The following is a 25,926-nucleotide window of genomic DNA, read 5'->3' on the forward strand; positions in this document are numbered from 1 at the left end:
CACCAATGACCTCAGTACTCCTGCCAACCGCGTCACATGCTCTGGTACTTTCTGAAGCCCTAGCCCCTCAGTGCACCGCATGGCTCTGCCTAGCACAGTGGGGGGAGAAGCAAGGGTCAGGCTCTGCATTTCAGATAAAGGTGCCTGCGGCCTGTGGCTCCCTTCTGGTAGGGCCCGAGGGATTCTGTCTAATGATCTGTGGGGAAAGATTTCCACTCCCTGGGTTGGGCACAGTCTCTTTAGATGTGACCACAGGGCTACAACTGACATCGGGTCTGGGGACAGCCCTGTGGGGAGAGATATTGGGAAGATGGGTCATCTCTGCTGCCTGAGGGAATGGGGCTGGAGGATTGACCACTTCGCAGTGGCCCACAAGCTGCCGCTGTTCTATCTCAGGGCCCACGGAAGTCTTGATTTAGAGAATTTTTTTCCTTTATATTGTACTTTATTGAGGATTTACAATCTTACAATGTGTCAAATACTGCTATCACATACATAAATTTCAATTTATCATCCATTGTACAGTGTGCGCCCGGGAAAGTTAGGTCACAGGAAAGTTAAGATACACAGAGAGTCAACGGCCACCCACAAAAGGTGGCCCATAAAAGTGCCAAGCTGGCCCAGGTGAACAGGCACCTGCTCATGTAGGATTCCAAAAAGGAAATCCAACTCCAGTCTCGGGAAGGCGCGGACCCACAGACACAGGAGACCGAGCTTGATGCAAATGCACGAGGTTTTAATTAAGCGGAGCTCCGGGTCGACACGTATCTCTCGCAGGAGACAGAGGGGTCGACCCCGAACCTTAAGGGGCAAGCTCTTTTATAGGATTCGGAAGCATAAAGCGGGAAAAGGTTGGCGCGGTCTTACATGATTGGCTAATTTAAAACATTTAAACAGTTACATTTTATGGCGCGAATTGCTATGGCGCGAAGCAATTATCAGGTTACACACACGCGTCCCCATCTGGACCCCCTCCACCCCGACCCTCCCAAACTTATCCCTCTGGAGCACTCTCTTGTTCTCAATTTTCCCGAACAGTTTAGGGCGAGTCTTCTATGAATAGAGTCAGTCAGGATCGATAAACGTTCCCCCTTATACCAGGAATCCTTAGGGTGTGGAGGTGCCTGTCTCTAAGGTATTAACTTTTAAATTTTTAATATAATTTACTTCCTTCATTCCCCACTTCTTCTTTTGTCCCTAGTTCTAATCTTAGAACTTAGTTTTCGGTGTCTACTATCAGTGGCTCATTGTGTGGGAGAGCTTGGTAATGGCGTTGGAGCATCATAGCATGCACTGCATTGACTCTTTTTCTTATGAAAGCAGTAATTCTATTGAAAACACACGGTCCGAAGACCAAAAGTAGACAAAGAATCAGCAAGGGTCCTGCTAGGGAGGATAGTAAGGTCGTCATCCAGGGGGACTTAGTGAACCAGGATTCAAACCAGCTCTGTTGCGCCTCCCTGCTTTGCTGCCTCATGTCTAATCTTTTCTTTAATCTTTGCATTGAATCTTGGACTACCCCTGTGTGATCTGCATAGAAACAGCAGTCTTCTTTAAGGGCCGCACAAAGTCCTCCCTCTCTTAAAAACAGCAGATCTAATCCTCTTCTATTCTGGAGCACTACTTCAGACAGGGAGGTGAGGGACTCTTCTAATTTAGAGATGGACTGTTCTAAAGTCCTGAGGTCTTCATCTATAGCATTGCTCAAGGCAGTTAATCCCCTTTCTCCTGTGACTAAGGTCAGAGTGCCAGTCCCTACGCCCGCGGCAACTCCCAGTCCCAGGAGTACAGCCAGGGTGAGGGATACTGGTTCTCTTTTCCATAATCTGGATCTCTGGTCAAATTCATCCTCGAAACTATTGGCAGTATGATAATAAATTCTAGGCACCAACTGCACAAGCACGCAAAAATCTTGTGACGAATTGAATACGCTAGTTGAGATGCAGGGGGTTAGGCCCGTGGTGCAGGCCCACCACCTATTGGGTCCTGGTACCAAAAATGACCAGGAGTAGTCGGAAGGCTGACTTCAATCTTATTACATAGAGCTTGGTAGCCTGGGGGAATTTTTCCTAAGCATGGTCGTGAACGGGGCCCCGACACATCCGTTAGGGTTAGCCGCCTTCTTTGCCCCAAAGACAAGTCGTGTGGTCTGGGGTGTTATTATAGACCCCATGGTGGCAATTCCTTCATAATAAGGGGGGCTGACCGCTAGGCATAGCCAGCATGATTCAGTCATTTCAGGGTTGGAATCATTCAAGGCGTAGTAAGCTCCCCATACTAAGTTAAACAGTCTGTGCCATCTTTGCTCAGTAGGTACTGCGGGAGGTGGCGTAGATGGTGGTCGCAGAGCAGATCTGGTGACCATATCTACGGCCCCATTTAGGGTTATGGATTTTACCTGGGGGGGTTTGGGGCTATTTAACCCTATCGGTCTGCTGGCGGGGGATTTTTGGGACAGAGGGGGCCTCTGATCGGCTAGGATCCCGTTTGGCCCTATTGGTCTGCTGGCGGGGGGTTCTATTTTTAATCTAATAGAGAAGGTCAGGCCATCATCGTACCGTTCTTTGTACAATCTTATTCCCCATGAATGACCATTCCCGATCCAGGTTTTAATTGTTTTTCCCTTCCCTGTGAACTGAATGGTTAAGGGGTGGCACCAGGTATTGCATTCTGAGCCCCGACTCATCTGGTGGCTATAATTTGCTCTAACCCTGATTAAATCCCAAGAAGAGGAGGGTTCCCAATAAGTAGTCCCACTGGTTTCACATCCCCAGTTTTTACAGTAGAAGTCTTCTTTGTCCCCGCACCAGGAGTCAATTGAACGAGGTCTGTGGTGACTGGGGCACACGTAAAAGGGGTATGCCTTTAGTTTACCCTTGCGATGGGGGGAGTGGCATCCTCCGGCTTGTTTTGCCCCCCTTCGTCGACCCATGAAATCCCAGTCGGGGGTTCCTATAGCCAGTTTACAAAGGTCAGGGTGTAAGTCTGGCCACCATGTCCAAGGGGAAGCAGTTTTTTGGATTGACCAGGTTATATCTCCTACCTGGGAGACGACTTGCCACGTGAGCAGTTGAGGAGCGTGGGGATTAGGATTGGACGACTTGCTCGTCGTTCCCATGACGCAAACGCAGCTTAAGAGGGTTATCAGTCTTTTCCACCTTCCAGAGATCTGCTGCATTCTGGGGTGCCTTCTTTACGTGTGTGGCGTGAACCCAAGAGGTTATACCGTCCACCTTGACTGCTGTGGGCGTAGTGAGGAGCACCACGTAGGGCCCCTTCCAACGTGGCTCTAATGACCCCGTCCGATGTCGTCTCACAAGGACAGAGTCCCCAACCTGGAATTGGTGCGGGATGAGCAGATCACCAGGCTGGTAGGCCTCTTTTAGCTGGTTCCAGATGTCGCGCCTGACGGCCTCGAGTGCTTTCAAGCGGGCTGACAAAGGTATAGAAGGTATAATGTCAGGGTCATGTATCCCTATTTGTGCCAAAGGGGGAGGGGTTCCATAGAGGATTTCAAAGGGTGTAAGTTTTAAGGGTCCCTGTGGGGTGTTCCCGGCGCGCGGCAGGGCAAAGGGCAGGAGGGCTGTCCAGTCACTATCGCCGGTCTCTATGGACAATTTAGTTAGGGTCTCTTTAATTGTTCTATTCATCCTTTCTACCTGGCCTGAGCTCTGGGGTCTATAAGCACAATGTAATTTCCAATTGATCCCCAGTTGACTGGCCAGTCCCTGACTTACCTGGGCAACGAATGCAGGACCGTTGTCAGATCCAATTACCTTTGGGATCCCGAATCTCGGGAGGATTTCTTCCAATATCTTCTTGGCTACTACAGAGGCAGTCTCTTTTCGGGTGGGGAAAGCCTCTACCCATCCCGAGAAGGTATCTACAAATACTAGAAGATATTTATTCCCATACCGGGCCGGTTTGATTTCAGTAAAGTCTATCTCCCAAAGGTTCCGGGCCTGTCTCCCGGAGTCTATGTCCAGTGCGGTATTTGGTAACTGCAGCATTTGTGAGAGCGCAAGCTCTACAATCCTTATAAATTTCCTCAGCCGCCTTTCTCAAATCTGGTACCTGGTACGGGGAGGCCTCAATAATTTTAATTAGTTTCTGAGGGCTCAAGTGGGTTAGCCGGTGTAGATGTGATAGATATTCTCGCCCTTCTGCAACGGAAAGGACTTTCTCTTCTTCAGTTAGTTCCCCACCGGAGACAGTTTTGTTGACCTTAGCTCCCTGGAGAGTCAGGACCATAGGTCCTAGTGCCGCCCGCTTGGCTTCCAAATCTGCTAAGCGGTTCCCTTGAGCTATGGGGTCGGTGCCTTTCTGATGACCTGGGCAATGGATGATTGCCACCTTTTAGGCAAATGTATAGCCTCTAGGAGGCCCAGAATCTCTTTTTATTTTTGATATTTTTTCCGGCCGAGGTAAGCAGCCCTCTTTGTTTATAAATAGCCCCATGAACATGGGCAGTAGCAAAGGCATACCTGCTGTCCGTGTATATATTCACAGTCTTATTTTCAGCTAACCTTAACGCCTGTGTCAGGCGATAAGCTCAGCCTTTGTGCAGAAGTCCCTTCCGGCAAGCTGCTTGCCCACAGAGTCTTTTTCCGTCTACCACAGCAGCCCCAGCCATCCTCTTACCTTCTGCCATAAAGCTGCTGCCGTCGGTGTACCAATTAGGGGCCCCAGCCCATGGCTCATCCGGCAGATCGGGTCGGGTCCCCGGTTCTGATGCCAAGATGTCGCCGCATTGGTGAACAGGTATTTCATCATCTGCTTCGGGCAGTAGTGTGGCCGGGTTTAAGATGGCCGGTGGGGCGAAGGTAATTCTCTCAGTTAGGAGCAGACTTTGGTAGTGAGTCATCCGGGCGTTAGTCATCCATCGATCTGGAGGCTGTCTGATAATGCTTTCTAAGGCATGGGGGGCTACTACGGTTATCTGTTGGCCCAGAGTTAACTTATCTGCATCTTTTACCAGCTGGGCAGTGGCGGCGATTGCCCTTAAGCAGGAGGGCCATCCACTGGCTACCGGATCCAGTTTTTGATAGATATGCGACTGGGCGCTTCCAGGGCCCAAGGGCTTGAGTTAGGACTCCCCAGGCGATTCCCTTTCTTTCATCTACATACAAGGTGAAGGGCTTGGTCAAATCTGGTAGGGCCAACGCGGGTGCCTCTAATAATGCCCGGTTTAGAGTCTCAAAAGCCTTCTGGTGCTCTAGAGTCCAGACAAAGTTCCCACTTTCCTTAGTCAATGGGTACAGTGGAGCAGCCAGGGTAGCAAACCCAGGGATCCACAATCGGCAGAAGCCGGCTGTCCCCAGGAATTCCCTTACCTGGCGAGCGGAGGTTGGGGCCGGAATCTGGGTCACAGTCTTTTTCCGTGCGTCGGTTAACCACCTTTGGCCGTCCTTTAGTGTGTAGCCTAAGTAGACTACTTTTTCCTGGCACAACTGTGCCTTTTTTTTTCGACGCCCGGTATCCCAACTCACCCAATTCGGCCAGGAGGCGCTTGGTCCCTTCTTCACAGTCTCCCGGGGTTTCCGCCGCCAACAGTAGATCATCTACATACTGTAAAAGAGTCACTTGAGGGTTTTTAACCCTATAATCAGTCAAGTCCCTGTGGAGGGCTTCATCAAACAGGGTAGGGGAGTTTTTAAAACCTTGAGGTAGTCTCGTCCAAGTCAGTTGTCCAACGATCCCCATATCAGGGTCGCGCCACTCGAAAGCAAAAAGTAATTGGCTTTTTGGGTGAAGCCGTAGACAGAAGAATGCATCTTTCAGGTCCAAGACAGTGTACCATTTTCGTGATGGGGGGAGGGAGCTGGGTAGGTTATATGGGTTTGGCACGGTAGGGTGTAAATCCTGCACTCTCTTATTTACTTCTCTCAAATCCTGGACCGGCCTATAATCATTAGTTCCAGGCTTTTTTACAGGCAGGAGGGGGGTGTTCCAAGGAGACTGGCAAGGAACCAGGATTCCTTGTTGGAGCAGCCTCTGGATATGGGGCGGATTCCTTCTCTGGCCTCTTTGCTTATTGGGTATTGACGCACCCTTATCGGGAGGGCTCCGGCCTTAAGATCTATCACGACTGGGGAATTCTCGTAGCCGTCCCTAGTCCCTGGTTTCAGCCCATGCCGTTGGAAATTCGATCAGCCTCTTATCGGTATTGAGCCGAGCTCTAGGCTTAGGCTGCTGATGGAGCCGATATTCTTCCTCTAGCTCCAGGGCCAATATCATGGTGGTAGGTGCGGACCAGGATACTGTAGGCCGAGGTTGAGCAAAATCTATTTGAGCTTTCAGTTTGGTTAAAAGGTCTCGACCTAGCAACGGGTCGGGCATTCAGGAATCACTAGGAAGGAATGGGACACCCTTCCTTTCCCCAAGTCCACTGTCCGGGAAGTAGTCCATGAGTATTGTTTCTGCCCAGTGGCTCCAACAACCAGAGTCTTTTTAGTTTTTAATTTCCCCAAAGGTTGCTTCAGTACTGAATATTCAGCCCCAGTATCAATCAGAAAACTCATAGGGGTCCCCTCAACAGTTAGGGTTACCCTAGGCTCGGGGAGGGGGCCCGAGCCCCGCCCCCGCTATTCTTCGTCCTCTCCTAAAGACAACACCTTGGGTGTGGCCCTTTTCTTGGGGCATTCCCTTGCCCAGTGTCCTCTCTCCTTACAATAGGCACATTGGTCCTTGTCCAAGGGTTGCCGTCTGCGTGAGCCTGGTCGTGGGGCGTTGCCCAGGTTCCCTGACTGTCTGTGATCTGGCCCTGTCGCTTTTATCACTGCGGCCAGTATTTTAGTTAGTTTTTTTTCTCGTCTCCTGTCTCTCCTGTCTTCCCTCTCCTCAGCCTCCCTTCTCTCTCTCTCTCGCTTTTCCTCTTCACTCTCCCTTTTATGATACACCTTTTCAGCCTCCTTTATTACGTCCCGCAGGTCGTAGTCTTGCAGCCCCTCTAGCCTTTGTAATCTCCTCTTTATATCTGGGGCTGACTGTCCAATAAAGGCCATAATGACAGAGGCCTTCTGCCCTTCCGAGGACGGATCAAAGGGCGTGTACCTGCGGTAAGCCTCCATCAATCGTTCTAGAAAAACGGAGGGGGGTTCAGTGGGTCCTTGCTGAATCTCTCTTACCTTAGCCAAATTGGTGGGCCGCCTTGCGGCTCCCCGGAGACCCGCCACTAGAGCCCGGCGGTAAGCGGACAGCGACCCCCTACCTTCAGCCGTGTTATAGTCCCAGTTGGGTCGGTTGTGCGGAAACCCTTCTTCCGCCTCAGCTATCGTTGCCGGCTGCCCGTTGGTGCCTCGGATATTCTTTCTTGCTTCCTGTGTGATTCTTTCTCTCTCCTCCGTGGTGAAGAGTGCCTGTAAGAGCTGTTGACAGTCATCCCAAGTGGGCTGATGGGAAAACATTAGGGACTCTATCAGGGCGGTTAATCCGGGGGGGTTTTCTGAAAAGGGGGGATGGTTATTTTTCCAGTTATACAGGTCTGAGGAAGAGAAAGGCCAGTACTGGAGGGGTGACAGCTGGTTGGGCCCCGCAGGAGCTCCATACTCTCTTAGCGGAGCGCCACCGTGGTATCAGGCCCGTCCGGAGTGGCTCGCGGCGGCTTCGGGTTCCAGCGGAGGGACCCGAGCCAGTCGCCCTCCGTCCTGATTGCGATCCTGGAGCGGGGAGGGGTAAGGGGAGGCGAGAAAGGGGCCATTCGGGAGGAGGCTCAATCTCAGGGTAGACCCCGGGGGCCGAAGGGTCTCCGACTCCGCTGTTCGAGTTGATTTCGATTTTTGCCGTGTCTCCGCATCCTGCAGCGCCAGGACTCGGGGGCTTAGTTTTTCTGCTTTTACCCATGGCTTAACCCACGGGAGTGGATTCTGCACCAGAGCCTGCCACACTGTAAAATAAGGTCCTTGGTCAGGATGGGACCCGGTTTCTCCTGGAAAACAATAGCCCTCACCGCGAGGATAACAGTTAGATTAAACGTCCCTCAGGGGCCAACCCACATTGAGGGAGGGCCACTCAGAGGCGCAAAAGTCTGCCAACGCCCTTTTTTATTTCTACCGACAAATCGCGGCGCTCTCGCTCTCACTTCAGTCCAGTGGTCTAAGGTCAAAGAGAGGGGGGTCGTCATAGTCTGTCCCATCCCGTCAAATGAGGTCCACGTAACGAACAAAAACAGAACAATGAACATCAAAAACACAGCAAGACAAAAACAACTTTGCCCGGTTGGTGTCTGTACAAGCCAACCGAAGGCGGTTTCAGACGGGAGGGGTTTTCGTGTCCTCCCTGGGAAAAAGAGTGCCGTTTCTTTTTCTACCTGAAAGGGGGGAGTCAGGCTTTCCTGACTCCCCTTGTCCCTTGGGGCGTCCCCCAGGGTTGCAGCCTGCAGTTCCCAGCACGTCTGCCACTGCAGCCGCTGGGCCCTCTCGGCCCGAAGCGGCGGCTGCCCAGATACCGAGACCAAAGCAATGCTTCGCGGCGCCGCACACACTCGCACACCCAGTCACTCAGGCTTACCTCCAAGGGGTCTTCGGAGTCTGGGGTGACCGCGCAGATCCCGGACGAGCCCCCAAATGTAGGATTCCAAAAAGGAAATCCAACTCCAGTCTCGGGAAGGCGCGGACCCACAGACACAGGAGACCGAGCTTGATGCAAATGCACGAGGTTTTAATTAAGCGGAGCTCCCGGTCGACACGTATCTCTGCCAGGAGACAGAGGGGTCGACCCCGAACCTTAAGGGGCAAGCTCTTTTATAGGATTCGGAAGCATAAAGCGGGAAAAGGTTGGCGCGGTCTTACATGATTGGCTAATTTAAAACATTTAAACAGTTACATTTTATGGCGCGAATTGCTATGGCGCGAAGCAATTATCAGGTTACACACACGCGTCCCCATCTGGACCCCCTCCACCCCGACCCTCCCAAACTTATCCCTCTGGAGCACTCTCTTGTTCTCAATTTTCCCCGAACAGTTTAGGGCGAGTCTTCTATGAATAGAGTCAGTCAGGATCGATAAACGTTCCCCCTTATACCAGGAATCCTTAGGGTGTGGAGGTGCCTGTCTCTAAGGTATTAACTTTTAAATTTTTAATATAATTTACTTCCTTCACTCACAGCGGGAGAAAGTCCACACTGCAAAATAATATCTACCCTCCTCTCTGAACCCACTGAGGAGTGTCATTCCTTAAGCTTAAAGCTTTCATCTTCCTTCAAAGTGTAAACAGGAGAGGAGATCTTTTAAAAAGTATCATTAGTCACTTAGACTATTATAAGAATAATTTTCAGGTTATTTTACAGCATCACAGAATCTCAAGATGGGGAAGGACTCCACTTCCTCCAGCCAAGGCTGGAACTTCTGCTGAAACAGGAAGCAGATGGCATTGTGTTCACATGGCTCCTCGACCACCTCCTGAGCTGCTCTGAGCCTCAGTTTGGGTTGTCTTAAAATCTTTTTTATGGGGATGAGAAAACCAAACTTGTAAGATTGCTTGAATATTAAATGTGGTCTTTATAAAGCATAACTGGTATTTTGAACGACTAGGATGAAAGCAACCTTGTTTTTGTCTTCCACTCGAATTCACTGAATAGGCCTCATTCTTGCCCAGCCCTGGATGGAAAGCCGGGCAGGCCTCATGCCTTCGCTGGTCTTCCCTAGGCGACAGACAGGTCTACCGACACTGGAAGTCAAGAAACACTTTCAATTCAGTAATTAAAATGTCTAGTCCAAAGTCCAGGTGGGCAATTGGGGCTGAACACAGTGGCCCGACCAAATGTCCATAAGGTTGTTAAATACTTTGAATATTACCTCTGCAGTCAGGGAAGGGGCTGAGACCCTTCTAGATATATATGTATTTCACCCAACCAAGCTGATGTTTCTGTTATTAAAAAATTGAAAATTAACAAACAGATTAGCCTACTTAGATGTGCTCAAGCTCAGCTCAAATTGTGTTTCGTTGAATTGACAGCTACTACCCTAAATAAGAACTCTTGTCCCATAAAAGATGAATGAAGACAATAATTATTGTTGAAACTAAGAAAAAAGCACAAACATGGATTATCATTTTGACTGATAAGGTCACTAAGGTAGACATTGATTAATTCAATATTATTTATTTACTCATTTTCTCTCTCATATCTCTGTTTCTGTCTCTTATCTCATAGATCATGTACTTTTTATTAATGGCTTTACTGAGGTATAATTTAAATACCACAAAACACACCTATTGTAAGTGTACAAACAAATGCTTTTTAGTAAATTTATCGAGTTGTGCAACCATCACCACAATCCACCTTTAGAACATTTCCATCACCCCTCAAATTTCCCTCCTAGTTTTGTAGTTAATCCCCACTCCCACTTCTAGCCCTAGGCAACCGCTGATCTGCTTTTTGTGTCTATAGAGTTGCCTTTTCTAGGAGTTTTATGTAAATGGAAAGTGGAATGAGCATATATCAGCAGTTTATTTTACAATATTTACAGTAATTCCATTGTCAGGAATTTTGTTTATCCATTCCCCAGTCATGGACTGTTTTCATTTTTTGGCTTTATAAATAATGCTGCTGTAAATAGTCACATACAAGTCTTTGTGTATACATCCATTGAATTGACTTGGCACCCTTGTAAAAAATCGATTGACTATAAATGTAAGTGTTTATTTCTGAACTTTCTAGTCTGTTCAATTTATCTGTATGTTTGTCCTTAAGCCAAAATCACTCTTTCGATTACTATAGCTTTATACTAAGTTTTGAAGTCGAGCAGTGTAAGTTTTCTTACTATGTTCTTTATGTAGAATCTTCAGGATTTTCTGCATATAGATTCATGTCACCTGTGACTCTGTGAACAGGTTTACTTCTTCCTTTCCAGTCTGTTTGTATTTAATTGCTTTTTCTTGCCCCTATTACATTGGGTAGAATCTCTAGTATAATGTTGAATAGAAGTGGTGAGCACTGATATCTTTGCCTTATCCTTGATCTTTGGAGGAGAGGATTCAGTCTTTTCCCATGTCTTTTCCCATGAAGTATGACAGTTGTAGGTTTTTTACAGACATTCGTTAAAAAGTTGAGAAAGTTCTTTATATTCTTAGTTTTTTAAGAGTTTTAATCATGAGTGGTGTTGGATTTTGTCGGATTTTTTCTGTATTTATTGAGATGATCATGAGGTTTCTGTCCTTTATTCTTTTAGTATGGTGTATTAGATGGATTGATTTTTGAATGTTAAACCAATCTTGTGTTGCTAGGATAAATCCTATTTGGTCATGGTATATAAAATTTTTTATATGCTGTTAGATTTGGTTTGCTAATATTTTGTTAAGAATTTTTGCTTCTATTGCAATAGGGACATTGGTCTGTAGTTTTCTTTTCTTTGATGTCTCTGTCTGGCTTTGTTAGGGTGGTACTAACCTTATAGAATGAGTCAGGAAGTCTTCCCCCTTCCTCTGTATTCTAAATGAGTGTGTAAAATTGGTATTATTTCTTCTTAAATATTAGATAGAATTCACCAGTGAAGTTATCTGGGCCTGGGCTTTTCTTCATGGGAAGAGTTTTAAACTATTATTTCAATTTCTTTACTTGTTACAAGTCTATTCTGGACCTTCAGTTTCCTCTTGTCAGTTTTGGGAATTTCATTTTTTCTAGGAATTTTTCCATATAATCTGAGTTGTCTACTTTGTGAGCATAAAGTTGTTCATAATATTCATTTACAATCTTCTTAATTTTTGTAAGGTCAGTAGTGATGCCGTCTCTTACATTCCTGATTTTGTTAATTTGTGTCTACTCTCTTTTTTCTTGGTCAGTTAAGCTAAAAGTTATCAATATTGTTGATCTTTTCCAAGAACAAACTTTTCATTTCTTTGATTTTCTCTATTCTTCAGTTTTGTACTTCATTGATTTCTGCTTTGATCCTTTTTTCTTTCCTATTGCTTTCTTTGGGTTTAATTTGCCTCTCTTTCTCTCTTTCTGTCTCTCTTGTTTCTTAAGATGGAAGCTTAAATTATTGATTTGAGAACTTTCTGCTTTTCTAAGTCCTACTTTAGCTCCATCCCACTAATTTTGATATGTTGTATTCTTGTTTAATTCAGTTCAAAATATTTCTAATTTCCATTGTGATTTTTTCTTTGACTCAGGAGTTATTTAGAAATGTGTTAATTTCTAAAAATTGACGCTTTCCCAAATTTCTTTCTGTTTCTGATTTCTAATTTAATTCCTTTGTGGCTGGAGAACATACTCTGAATGATTTAAATCCTTTAAAATACATTAAAATTGGTTTTATGGCCTATTACATGGTCTAACATGGAGAACATTCCATATGCATTTAAAAAAATGTGTATTTGCAATTTTGGGGTAGAGTCTTCTATAAATGTCTATTAGTCAAGTTGGTAGATAGTGTCATTCAAGTCTTCTATATCCTTCCTGATTTTCTGTCCAATTGTTTCATCAATTGCTGAAAGTGAGGCATTGAACTCTCTCGTCATTAAATTGCCTATTTCTTCTTTTAATTCTATCCATTTTTGCTTCATAAATTTTGAGGCTCTGCTGTTCCATTTATAATTGTTATATCTTCCTAATGTTTTTACCCTTATCATCATGAAATGTCCATCCTTATCTCTAGTAATATTTTTAAGTCTATTTTGCCTCATGTTAATATAGCCACTCTAGCTTTCTTTTTTTTTTTTTTTTTAAAGATTTTATTTATTCATTTTTTTCCCCCCAAAGCCCCAGCAGATAGTTGTATGTCATAGGTTCACATCCTTCTAGTTGCTGTACGTGGGACTCGGCCTCGCGCTGGACGGAGAAGTGGTGCCTTGGGGCGCGCCCGGGATCCGAACCCGGGCCGCCAGCATCAGAGCGTGCGCACTTAACCGCTAAGCCACGGAGCCGGCCCAAGCCACTCTAGCTTTCTTATCGCTACCATTTGCATGGTATACCCTTTTCATCATTTTACTTCCAACCCATTTGTGTCTTTTTGTGTGAAGTTTACACTATCCATTAAATCTTGCTTTTTTATCCAGTCTGACAATCATTGCCTTTTGATTATAATGTTTAGTCCATTTATATTTAATATAATTATTGATATGGTTGTATTTAGATCTGCTATTTTGTTTTCTATGTCTTATTTTTTAAATCTGTTCTTTCGTTACTGCTTTTGTGCTAAACAACTTTTTTTAGTGTGTGGTTTTGATTCCTCTGTTGCTTTACTGTATTTTTGTTATTTTCTTGTGGTTGCTCTACAGATTACAATATGTGTATCAACTTATACCATCTACTTCAGGTTAATATTGACTTAATTCCAGTAAAATATAACACTATTTCTCTAATAGATCTTCATTTCCTCCCCTCTCCTTTGTGCTGTTATCATATATCTTGTTATAAAGCCAACAAGATAGTGTTATAATTATTGCTTTATATAATTTTATGTCTTTTAACAAAATTAGGACAAAGGAGAAAAAACACATTTACACTGTCTTTTATATTTACTCGCAGATACCATTTCCAGTGCTCTTCATTTCTTCCTGCAAATTCAAGTTATCCTTGGGTGTCATTTCCTTTCACCCTGAAAGATCCTCTACGGCAGGTGTGCTAGTAATGAATTTTCTCAGTCTTTGTTTATCTGAGAATATCTTTATTGTATCTTCATTTTTGCCTTTTTGCTGGATATAGAATTCTTGATTGAATGCCTTTTTCTTTTGTCACTTTGAATATCATTCTACTGCCTTCTGACATTCATTATTTCTGAAGAGAAGTCAGCTGCTAATTGTATTGCTGTTCCTTGTACATGATGAGCATCTCTTGCTGCTTTTCAGATTTTTTCTTTTCCTTTCAACAGTTTGATTCTGATTTGTCTAGGTATATATCTTATGTGTTTCATGTGATTTTTGGCACAAAGCAATATACTTGTCAGTAGCATGTAGCTCATTTATATTATTGTTAAAGGCAGCAGAAGATGGATTTTTTTGGTGTCAAGACCTAAAGCATATTATTATATAAGTGATGATGGATATAATTAGGGCAAATATAAATTTCAATTTTCCCAGAACAGTTCCAGTTTACATCTATTGTTCTGGTATTATAACTAACATTATCCCTCCTATACTCAAAAGCTTTTGATTTGAAGTTAAAGCTACAAAATCACTCTCTAATTATATCAATTGAACTAATGCATCTGAAACACCATCCTTGGTTTCCAGGTGTCAGTATCAGACTATGTAATTCAGAAACAAATAGAAGCAATACACACATACACGTACACACACCTATATGTATGTGTACACACACACATTTTTTTTTTGGTTCTGGGCTCATGATCATAAAACAATCCATAAAGTCTCATTGAGAGTTCAAGATTGATAGTTCTGTAATACATAGATTCTTGCAATGAAGAACAGAGGCAACCCCAAAGAATTTGATAGTAGCTAACTCTTTTGTGCATTTAACAAGCCACTGGTTCTTTGCAAAATGAGAAAAGGGAATGGGTTTTAGCTGCATTGAGCATCCGCTACGTGTCAGATACTGTGCTTGGTTCTTTCCATGCACAATTTCACTTATTCATTGCAAGATCTCTGTGAGGCAGGAATTACATCCCTCCATTAGAGTTAAGGAAACTAAGTCTCAGAGAGGTTAATAAGGGATACACAGCTGGAAGATGAAAGAGAATGCCCAGTTCATCGCACTCCTTTCAAGTCCTGGAAAAATCAGTGGAGAGGCAGCTGAGTGCTCTTAGACACAAAGGCCTAAAAGCACTCTGTAGAAATGACACTAGGATAAAGGGCTCATATATTGAAGACCTCCACCCAAGTCTGTCTGTGTGCAGGGTTAGTGTTCACAATATCTTACAAACAATATGGCAGCAGCACAAACCACTGAGACTGGGCACAGACCAAGCAGAACAGATGACATGTACTTGTACTGGTATACTCCACCAGAGAGCCTTGGTCCTAAGCCCTGCACCTGAGAAACAATGTGTTTTAAAATGTAGAGGGCCGGCTCCATGGCTTAGCGGTTAAGTGCGCGCGCTCTGATGCTGGCGGCCCGGGTTCGGATCCCGGGCGCGCCCCGAGGCACCACTTCCCCGTCCAGCCCGGGGCCGGGTCCCGCGTACGGCAACTAGAAGGATGTGACCCTACAACATACAACTATCTACTGGGGCTTTGGGGGGAAAAAACTGAATAAATAAAATCTTTAAAATGTAGGTATTATTATTATTCAAGTATGTTGAGGCCAACAGTTTAGGAGACAATGGCCATTGAAAAGATAACTTCTTGTACTCATAGATTCCAAGGGGAGGGGGCATACCACGCTATGCAGGGCCACAAGGGGAAACACCAGGGTTGGTCAGAAGGCAGAGGGAGGGGAGGAACCCTGGGCAAGAGCCTTTATTGTGGTTTCTGTGGAAAGAAATGAGTGAAGCAGGGGAAGCAGGCTGGGGATTGGCTAGTTAGAATAATTTCAGGGCTCTGGGACATAAGGGCTCTCCTTGTTTGTCTGGTACCTAGCCCTGGGGTGATTAGGGCAGGGGGATAGTGGCCCAGAGTGTGAGAGACTAAAAGGGAGATGGAGGGTTGGGTGTGGGCTCTGGTTTGGTTGGTTTGCATATGAAAGGCATGCTTGCAAGCAAGTTGTTTGTTATCTCTAGGAATTGACTAGCCTTGGGAGGGGCAGTCCCTCCAGAGTCAGCAAGGCCCCCAGATGTCAAATATCGAATACAGAAACTAGAAAACATGGTTATCACACTATGCTTCTATCCTGCATTCATTGCTCACCCAAGCTTAAGCTGGGTGAGCTTGGGAAGGGTTGGGAAGTGAGGGAGGAGACCATGTTGCTCTGGCATCTTTAGCCATGAGTCAAGGGATAGGGTTTTGATCAAGCTCCATTTCTTTTTTTTTTTTTTTTAAATTTTTTGTTTATTGCAGTAACATTGGTTTATAACATTGTATAAATTTCAGGTGTACATCATTATATTTCTATTTCTGCATAGATTACATCATGTTCACCACCCAAATACTAATTACAACCCATCACCACACACATGTGCTGAATTATCCCTTTCACCCTCCTCCCTCCCCCCCTTCCCCTCTGGTAACCACCAATCCAATCTCTGTCTCTATGTGCTTGTTTATTGTTGTTATTATCTACTACTTAATGAAGGAAATCATACGGTATTTGACCTTCTCCCTCTGACTTATTTCACTTTGCATAATACCCTCAATGTCCATCCATGTTGTCACAAATGTCTGGATTTCATTATTTCTTATGGCTGAGTAGTATTCCATTGTGTATATATACCACATCTTCTTTACCCATTCGTCCCTTGATGGGCACTTACGTTGCTTCCAAGTCTTGGCTATTGTGAATAATGCTGCAATGAACACAGGGGTGCATGTATCTTTACGCATTGGTGTTTTCAAGTTCTTTGGATAAATACCCAGCAGTGGAATATGAAGCTCCATTTCTAATTCTATCTTCATCTCAACTATTCCCTCCACTTCCCTCTCTGCATGTCCCTCCATTCCACCTCATCTGTCACAAGTATATTAATAAGAAAATGAGGGCCGGCCCCGTGGCTTGGCGGTTAAGTGCGCGCGCTCTGATGCTGGCGGCCCGGGTTCGGATCCCGGGAGCGCCCCGAGGCACCACCTCTCCGTCCAACGCGAGGCCGAGTCCCACGTACAGCAACTAGAAGGATGTGAACCTATGACGTACAACTGTCTACTGGGGCTTTGGGGGGAAAAAACTGAATAAAAATAAAATCTTTAAAAAAAAAAAAAAAAAAAAAAAAAAAAAAAGAAAATGAAACCTAGCATTTATTGAGCCAATATCTTATCATGTTATTTTCCATGATTCCAGTTCAGTGGAGTTTTCCTGTCTAGTGTCAAAGGAGCTAGAGAAAGACTTCTCCACTCTGTAATTCCTCATCATGGTAGAGATGAATGAGATCAAGTCTGACCTGAATCTGGACTCCCCGAGAAGAAATAATATTGCATTTGGCTTTTCTGACCCAAAAACTTTGGACACAAAGAATATCTGGACTGGACAGAGACTGTCTTAGTTACCAGCTCTTGGAGGAGGAGGTAGAGATTTTCACATTGTACCAGTCTTACCAGTAAGCATCCAGAATTCCCTGATGTTTGCCCCAATAAGGAAACACATTTATGATGCAGAAACTGCTTAATCATGACCTCATACCTTTCCCTTCTCATCTCAGGCTACATACACATTTATAAAAACATTGCTCTGTAGGGGATGTTTGAGTACAATGATTGATGCTACAGTGAAGCCAGGGCTGTGCACTAGAACTTTGAATAATTAGTAATGGGATGAGGTAGGAAGAGTAGAGGGAGGAATGGCTCGAGATGCCTGATCCTGGATGTAAGGCACAGGTGGTGGCATTAGCCATGTTAGGGCAGTGATTTTATAAAGAAGTAGCATAAAATCAAAGAGCATAGCTGAGTCCATTTCATTCTTCCAAGATCAGGAGCGTGTATGGTGGGGAGAGGGTTGGACAACAGAAAGGGAGAGAGCCCTGGGCATGACGGCTCTACACCAGGAGACGTTGTGAAGTTCATGGTCAAAAAGTCAAGACTCAGTTGGACAGGCCGCATCCCTGCCAGAGAAGCCTCAAATGTTCATTGTCAAGACGATGAACTGAAAATAAAAAGAAAGAAAGAGAGAGAGGACTTGTTATCTCTCCACTTCCCTACCAGCCTCAGGAACGGCCCCAGTTTGCTTATGTCACAGGAGCTCCTCCATCTGATCGTTTTGCCTGCAAACATGGACTTCTGCCTCGACATGAAACATTAAAAAAAAATTAATTAATTCTCAGCACTTCATGTTTTCCAGAGGTCCTGAGCATCTTCTGAGTGAGCTCAGGTCAAGGGCAGATGGTGTGTGTGTGTGTGTGTGTGTATGAGAGAGAGAGAAATGTGCTTTCTCCCTGTCTAAGCAGACAGTCTCCCTGAGGCACCCTGGGCAGGGCAGTGTAAAGGGCCTTTTCCTCTTTGGTGAGGGGTCTCTTCAGCTTGAAGAGAGAGGTGATCTTCTATCATGGAGGGACTGCAGGAAAGGGAAGCAGGCTCTATGTCTGGGGCTCTTTACAAGTGAACTGGTGAGGAAGTAGCATGAAGTTCCTCCTTACTTCCTCTATCCTGAGTTCATCCTGCTTCTTCCTCCCCACCAGCTTTCTTATCACAACATGGTGACTTGGTGGAACATGATTATGTGGGATGGTTTTTTCTCTCCTCTGTGCCCTCCTTCCTGGACATGGTAGGTGCCAAGGCCAGGATTATGGGAGGTGGCTGGCTGGAGGAAGACAAACATGCTTTTTTGGCAAAGTAACTGCAGGTGAGGCCAATTCAGGGAGAGAAAGGCTCTGTTTCCTGGGGGAGGGGAAAGGGGCATTCAAGACAGTGGCCCTTGAACTTGGCTGCACACTGGACCCAGCAGGGGAATTTTTAAACTACCAATGCTTGGGTCCTACACCCAAAGATTTAGATTTAGTTGGTCTGGGGTACGGCCAGGCCATTGGAGTTTTAAAATCTCCCCAAGTGATGCTAATGTGCAGCCAGAGTTGAGGATGGCAGGTTTAGAGGGAGAGGGAGAAGGAAAGGACTCAGAGATTTTTCCTATTGTCTTAGAGAGGGATAACTATGGGTTAGGGGCAAGAGCTCACACCAAATGACTTGGGTCGCTTGAGGTGAGAGGGGATGGGATAAAGAGCTCATTCCAGCCCTTAAACCTATGGACACTTGGTTTGGAAGTGATACCTTGAACCTGAAGCAATGGAATGTTTCCTCCATGTTTCTGGTATTTTGGGGACTTTGACTGGCTAAGAGGCTATTGAATACCAAACTTGCCTACTCTCCCCCTGTACTATGGACAAGTGGCGACTGTCACACTTTCTTAGTGCTTATTAGTGGTAAAACCTTGAAGTAAATGAGGGGGTCTAGGAGTCCCTCTTATTTTCATAAGGGACTAGTTTGAGTATGCACATCTTTCTTTGGAATCCTGGGGTGTTTTATACAGTTATCAATCAGAGGAATTATATTTATTGAATGTGTTGTACATGCTAAAGATGAAAGAAAATACTAGAAAAGAAAAATGTCCAGTTTCTGTTCTCAGTGAAATTATAATGTATCCAGGGATCTGAGGTAAGCACATGAGAAAATCAGTGACAAGTCAACATAATAAATTGCCAAATTATATGATATTATTATAATCCAAACTTTTGGTGTAAGATTAAGGCCTAGATCTCTTTCTGTAAATGGGGAAACTGAGGCACAGAGCAGGTTGATTGATTAAAATCAGAGCACAGGAAGAGGAAGAGTTCCATCTGCTGTCTAATACACACTGTCATCTCTCTTTAACTTGGAATAGTCAATAAAATAGTACCCAAATCCAAAGTCGCTACTGACTGTGGAAAAGAGCCCATGTGTGTGGTGTGAGTATGGAAATGGGTGGGCAGAGAAAGAGCTCAGAGATGGGGAAGGAGACACAGGCTGCCCGGCTTTACTACTATTAGGTCCAAGGGAAAGCAGCGCTAAACAGAAAGACATAGGGAAAGAAAGGAAAAAATGGGAAACAAAAACTGTTGAAGGAAAGCATCCCAGAGTTTCCCCTCTGCCTTCGGGCAGGAGAATGTCTAAGCAGCATTCTCAAGCTTTAATGCGTTTACGAATCACTGGGGATCCCGTTAAAACGAGATCTGATTCAGCAGGTCTGGGGTGGGGCCTGACTCTGTGTTTGTTTTTTGTTTTACTTTATTTATTTATTTTATCGAGATATAATTGACATATAACATTGTGTAAGTTTAAGTGTAAGATGTAAGTTAAGCGTTGATTTGGTACGTATTTTGCAATAGGATTACCACTGTGGCCTTAGCTGACACCTTCCTCATGTCACATAATTATAATTTTTTTTTTGTGGTGAGAATTAAGATCTAGTCTCTTAGCAACTTTGAAGTTTATGACACAGTATTGGTGCCGACCATCACTATGTGGCTCTCTGCATTTCTAACAAGCTCCCGTACGTGGTGCCCGTGCCGCTCCCAGACCACACTCTGGGAAGTGGGGAGAGGGCTATCCACACCTGGGCTGCCTCTTCCAAGCCTCTGAAACTCTGGTCCACGCTCTCGCCTCCATCATTTTTGCTGTGATAAGCCCCTGTAACTGGTAAAAGTTGTGTATTTCTCAGGGTTTGTGAGGTGTGTGCGTGTGTGCATACACACACCCTTCAAGAACTATGAGACCCACAGGACAACATGAACAAGGGGAGTTAACAAATTGGAAGCTAGAAGGCAGGCAGGCCGAGGGGCCCATGGGGCATAAGGAAGAGAAGAAAAAGAAGGCAGGGTTTGCTTGCTCACTCTGTTCCAGGTAATTAATCTCTCTGTGCCTCAGTTTCCACCTCTGCAAAACGGGGATACTATTAATCTTTAGCTCAGAGGGCTGTAGTAATGATTACATTGACTGCTAAATGAATAGTACCTCAAAAACACTAGCAATTTTATTGTTGTCATTACCCCCACGGCTAAATGTTAACCTTCACACACAATCATGCATTCAGCAAACGTTTATGGAGCGTGGGCTCTGCCTAGCTCTGGCAGGGTCCCTGAGCGGAAAGTGTGGCTTGGTCCTACCTCGTTTATGTTGAGATGAATGAACTCCTTGTTCTTGGTGCTGAGGGCCTGGAACACCCCTAATAGGAGAGACACGAGGAAAGCATCACTGTGGGGACAGTCCTTCACCAGGCTTAATTATCTCCCCACCACTGTGGGGCCTTCTGCAGAGGAGCTGCTCCATCTGGTGGTAGCAAGGATCTTCTAGAGTGGCAGGCCAGACTCAGGGCCACTGAATGGGGATTTCTCTTACCTGGTGGAAGCCTCTTGAATCCCTGTGATGGCAGAACCCAGTGGCCTTAGCATTGGATGGCATGTGCTGTCATCTACAATATGCCAGTTGGCCAGCCAGCTCCTGGATCCAAAACATCTCCCCTAACTTAACTTTTGGGGTCTCCAGAGCCCTTGCAATCCATGGACCTTCTCCCCAGAAAAAAAGCACATGTATATAAAGTTTTGCATGAGTCTTGAAAGCTGTTCAATCTCTATGAGTCCCTTATAAGAAGGTAAGCACTGTAGGGGCTCCCACATGTGGGAAGAGCCAGGGTAGGAGAGAGAGCCAGTCTGAGCCGGATGCCACCTCTACTGCACCGAATAACCTGAGACAGTTACTTTCCTCTCTGGGCCTCAGTCTCCCCATCTTAGTCGAAGAGATGGAGCTGATAAACCCTCCTTCACCTGAGACTCATCCAGGGAGCTTTAAAAATATAATGAAAAGGGGGAAGGGATCGTCACAGAACAAAACAGACAGAACCCAACAGCCAAACACAGTGGATGCATCCTGACACAAGCAGGCAAATGTGCAAGATGGCCTGGGCAGTTTCAGCATGGACTGGCTCTCAGACGACGTGAGGACTTACTGAGAATTTTGTTAGTGTGCAAATGGCATGACAATTATGCTAAAAACAAGTCTATCTCTTCGAGATATTTACAGATAAAAGGACTGAATTTCTGAGATCCATTATTAAGTAACTCAGAAAAAAATGTGTTAGGGGAACAAATGAAAACGATCAGCAAGATGATAATTGTTGAGGCTGGGTATGAGGCCCTGGAACCACTTGGGGAATGTTCATAAATACTGATGGTGTGTGCCACCCCCTAGATTCTAATTTAATTGGTCTACTGTGCAGCCTGGTCATCAAAATTTTTTTAAGCTCTCCCAGGGATTGCAATGTGTGGCAACGTTTGAGAAGCACTGGTGGAGGACACAAGGGGACTGATTATTATTCTTTATACTTAAGTACATGATTAAAAATTTCTACAAAAAAATGTTAAAATAATCCTGGGGTAAAGCCCCAGCCTTGGTATTTTTAAATGTTTCCCCAGAGTAGATGATGTTAAGACAAAAGTGCCTTTTCCCTGCCACTCCTCAATTATAAGAACAAGCTGAGAACCCCCTGATGGAAAGGATTGGGCCTGAGGGGGGTTAGAAAGGAAAAGGGCAATGAGAGAAGAGAAGCTATCATATCTCATTATTTCTAGGTCAGTCTGACCACCCTGTAAGAAATAAGTGACCACCTCTCAGGAGGATCTTTCTAAAGTGCTCCTCTCACTAGCTCCTGGTAACCCCCCTAGAGAAAGTCCAGTCTCCTGGCTTGACGTACAAGGCCTTCAGGACCTGCTTGCCTCTCTGAAATCAACATTATCAGTCACCATGTACGCCCTGCTTGTCCCCTAAGTACAGCTCTCCTGGCGCTTACAGTCTAGTGGAGACAGGCTTCAAACAACTAACTACAGACATGTATTCTAAGCCTCACAAAAGAAGCAGAAGGAGCTCTAGCACCATGGAACTGAGAAGTACAGACGCTGTCTTGGTTTAGCAAGTGCTTTGAAGTCACCTATCAAACATACTTTAGAAAATGCCAAGCAAGACTGGCTGCATAATTTGTGGGGCCCAGTGCAAAATAGAAAGATGGGGCCCCTTGTTCAGAAATTATTAAAATTCAAAGTGGTGACCCTGGAATGTTAAATCAAACATGGGCGTCGTTGGCAGTGTGGGCCTCATGTGCCTGCACAGATGGCACCCCCATGGCAGCTGCCCTGGTGCTGAGTTACAGGCCCCTGGATGCGCTTCTTTCAGCTTCAACTTTGTGACCACCTTGTGAGGGGCGGGGTCGATATGACAATAACCTGCACACTCTAAAGACCACCTACATAATATCTTTCTCTTCTTGGGCTAACAAATCTTGTTTGAAATAGCTGGGTCAGTGTCAAGTCCTTCAAAACACAAAGGCAGGGGGGAGAGAGAGGGAGGGGGACAGAGGGATGGGGGTTGGGTGGGGTGAGGGAGACTCTTCTGATCCTATGTGCCATGATGGGATTTGATCTGAAATCGACCTTTCCTCAGATATGAGGCAGGAACCCCACCCCCACCCCATCATCCTCCCGCAAAGACACTGTGGATTCATATATTGACTATTATATGACTATTATAATGAATGCACTGCAGAGAAGACACACTTTCTCTCCCCTCAGCTAACCACCATCTGACAATGGCTCTCTGTGGCCTGTCCTTGATGTAATTTTTGGCAGGTTGTTTCTCACATGTGCCTGGAAGGTGACTGAGGGGAGGTGGACTCTCCCCAAGGCGAGGACACTTACGGCTCGCGTTCTCCAGCCGGACCATGCAGTTGAGGAAGTCATCAAAGCCCAGTTGGAGCTCCTCATCCGCGTACCTGAGGACGATCAGCTGCAAGAGGTGACTGCTCAGCTGGAAGCCTGTGAGAAGAGTGAGGAGACACTGTCCTGCCACAGCCTGGCCGAGCCCCAAGGGGTGCATCGGGGAGCACTCTGTCAGCAGAGGGGCGAACTAAGGAAAGGGAGCCAGAGTTCCTCTTGTAAAGTGCAGCTTCCCAGACCCAGCGGGGGCTGCTGTCCTCAGTGTGAATGTGGGGTGACAGTGTGTGTCTATGTTGAGGCGATGCTGGTGAACTCATAGGTGTACCTTCTGAGTTTAATGAGTTTGGGGTCTTGGTTTCGATGCCCACATCACCCATCGTGTCTTGCTGACTTTTCAGGAAGCCTCGCTTGGGGGAACCTAATGCCGGACGGTGGCTGAGTCGCACTCCCGCACCAGCCTCCCCTCTCGGTCTGAACTCACTTCCAGCTTCTGCTGGGACTAGGAGGATTCCAGCCATGACACCTGCAACAGGTGGATGTTTCTCAAGGGCATTTTAACCCAAAGGTGTTGAAGGCTCTAGAAATCACGTGTGTCAGAAGGGCTGCTGCTCCCCCCACTGAATGAGGCAGTGCAGAGGCTAATTCAAGCACATCCATGATGGAGTGAGAACGCCAGGCTGGAGCCGGGGACTGGATTTGAGCCCGGGTGCTGCTCGGGCCAGGGGCAGTATGCTTCACTTTTCTGGGCTTGGTTTCCTCAGTTGCTGAATGAGGGGTTTAGACAAGGGAAAGTTCCTTTTAGAGCCAATAATTAATGCTTTGATTTCTAACCAGCATCATTAGGATGACTTTATCCCTCTTTCATTTCAGCCTACATGCTCACTTCCCAGGAAATGTTCAAAATATTGCTTAGAAGTCCACATGGGGTCTTCCTGCCTCCTCAGTCCAAATTCCAGACAGAGGAGGAGGCCAGTCAGATGCAGAGCACAGTTTCTGGAGCCAGCACAGTGGTGCTGGCTGCTGGTGATGCCCAGAATCCTGACATCTGCTCTGGATGGGGCTGGAGGAGCAGGGGGAGCAATCCCTCCCCCTCCTCAAGTCAGGATAGGAATGACTTGGTCACACCTCTCCTCTCTGAAGGGCTCCCTTAGTCCCCTGCTCTGTCCTCCTGCCCTAGAAACAGAGTCACCAGCCCCTAAGAAAATCAGGACCTTCTCTGTGGTACTCTCCACACGTATGACTAATCTTGTTTTCTTCACCCTCACATAGGTTCCAAGCTGGTCCTGATTTTGTACATTCTGTTCCTGTATCAGACCATGAAGCTGTCAGTGTTTCCAAATATTTGGTTTACCCAGCAGGGAACCAGATTACAAGCTTTGGCAGGGCCCAGAGGGCATATCTATGAAGGATGCTTTCTGGAAATGCCGTGCAGCTTGGCGGGGCGCTGTGGGCTGCAGTGGATGTTGACATCAAGGCTGTATGCAAAGGACAGCTGTGCCCCAGAGACTCAGGCTGCCACAGCAGTGATGGCCGGAGGGTTAGGAACGCCACCTAGAACGCATCCTTTGTGCAGGGAGTCAGTTATAAACTACGACCAAATCATCCAGTTTGGATTCAGCCTGCAGGGACATAGGTGGCAGAGGATACATGAGCTCTGTGAGCTCCTCCCTGACCACAAACCATGGGATTGAGCATGCCCTATGCCCTGCCTTGTCCGTGATAGTCACCATCTGAAAGCAGGAATTAGAGGTTTGGAAGTACTGTGGCTTGCCACCAAAAGGTCACATGGACTCTGTTTGGCCAGAAAACTTGATCAGAGGCTGAGAGGCCTTTGGGGGTCAGGCAAAGTTCATCCTCAGTGGGTGCATTTTAAAGATTCCTGCCAGTACTGCACAGGGTTTAAAACATGGGCCCTCAAGTGAGCGAGCAAGTCCTGATTCTGAGGCCTGGCTCTGTCACTAAAAGTGCCATGACCTTAAGAAACATCAACTCAGGTCAGAGACCAGCCACCTCCTAGGGCTGTGCCCACCCACAGATGGTACCTGGCAGCAGTCAGCCTGCACCTGACACCCAGACTTCTCTTTACCTGCGGCTCTCAGGGCAGTCCGCAGCTCGTAGGAGGACATGGTGCCGGATTTGTCAGCGTCGAACTGAAGGAAAAGGTTCTAAGGGGAGGAGAGCAGAGGCATTGAGAACGAGAAAGCACCAGAGGGCACCATCGATAGAAGTAACTGGGGGATGGCCAGCGTAGGAGAGATTCCTCACAAGGGCCCCAAGAGCCGATGGCTGGGTCAGGCCCTCCAGAAGGAGTTGGTCCCTTTTGTTTTCCTTTTCATTTGGGCGGAAGCACTGCGGTATTTCCCTAAGTCTCGGAATAAAGTATTGGGCTTCTATCATGATTTCTTCCTTTCCGCCCTTTTCGAATAAAATCCTCTAGCCTGCAGCACCTTGGCCTTTTAAAATCCCCTTCTGCTCTAAGCTTCTAGAATCCCCCAGAGGCCATGCACTGGCCAGGTTACCTACTGTCCACTTCTTCAGTTTGTCCCAGAACACTTTGAATTCACTGAACTCCAGCTTCCCGTTGCCACTGGTCTGTGCCGAGCGTGTTAAGGAAGGAAGATGTGAGCGGCTTTTCAACCCAAGGCTCCTCGAGGGACTTCAGGCCTGGGACTTTGGTGGGGGGTGGTAATGGGCTGGCATTGGTGACATGGGTGAC

General features: G+C 46.1%; 1 protein-coding gene across 2 annotated transcripts in view; it reads right to left on the reverse strand.

Annotated features, from left to right (window-relative positions):
* Positions 1–16,783: 16,783 nt before the first annotated feature.
* Positions 16,784–25,926, reverse strand: part of CAPN9 (calpain 9) — a 54,758-nt gene continuing 45,615 nt past the window's right edge. For both annotated transcript variants that reach the window (XM_087431955.1, XM_014789043.2), the window contains 5 exons: positions 25,734–25,802; positions 25,297–25,375; positions 23,193–23,309; positions 20,613–20,671; positions 16,784–17,623 (listed from right to left, as the gene is read on the reverse strand). In XM_087431955.1, coding sequence (XP_087288081.1) covers positions 17,597–17,623; positions 20,613–20,671; positions 23,193–23,309; positions 25,297–25,375; positions 25,734–25,802 — 351 coding nt within the window. In that variant the 3' untranslated portion in view covers positions 16,784–17,596. The remainder of the gene's footprint in view (positions 17,624–20,612; positions 20,672–23,192; positions 23,310–25,296; positions 25,376–25,733; positions 25,803–25,926) is intronic.

The sequence above is a fragment of the Ceratotherium simum genome, chromosome 6, assembly GCF_057802395.1.
Source record: "Ceratotherium simum simum isolate JZ-2026a chromosome 6, ASM5780239v1, whole genome shotgun sequence".
NCBI lineage: Eukaryota > Metazoa > Chordata > Mammalia > Perissodactyla > Rhinocerotidae > Ceratotherium > Ceratotherium simum.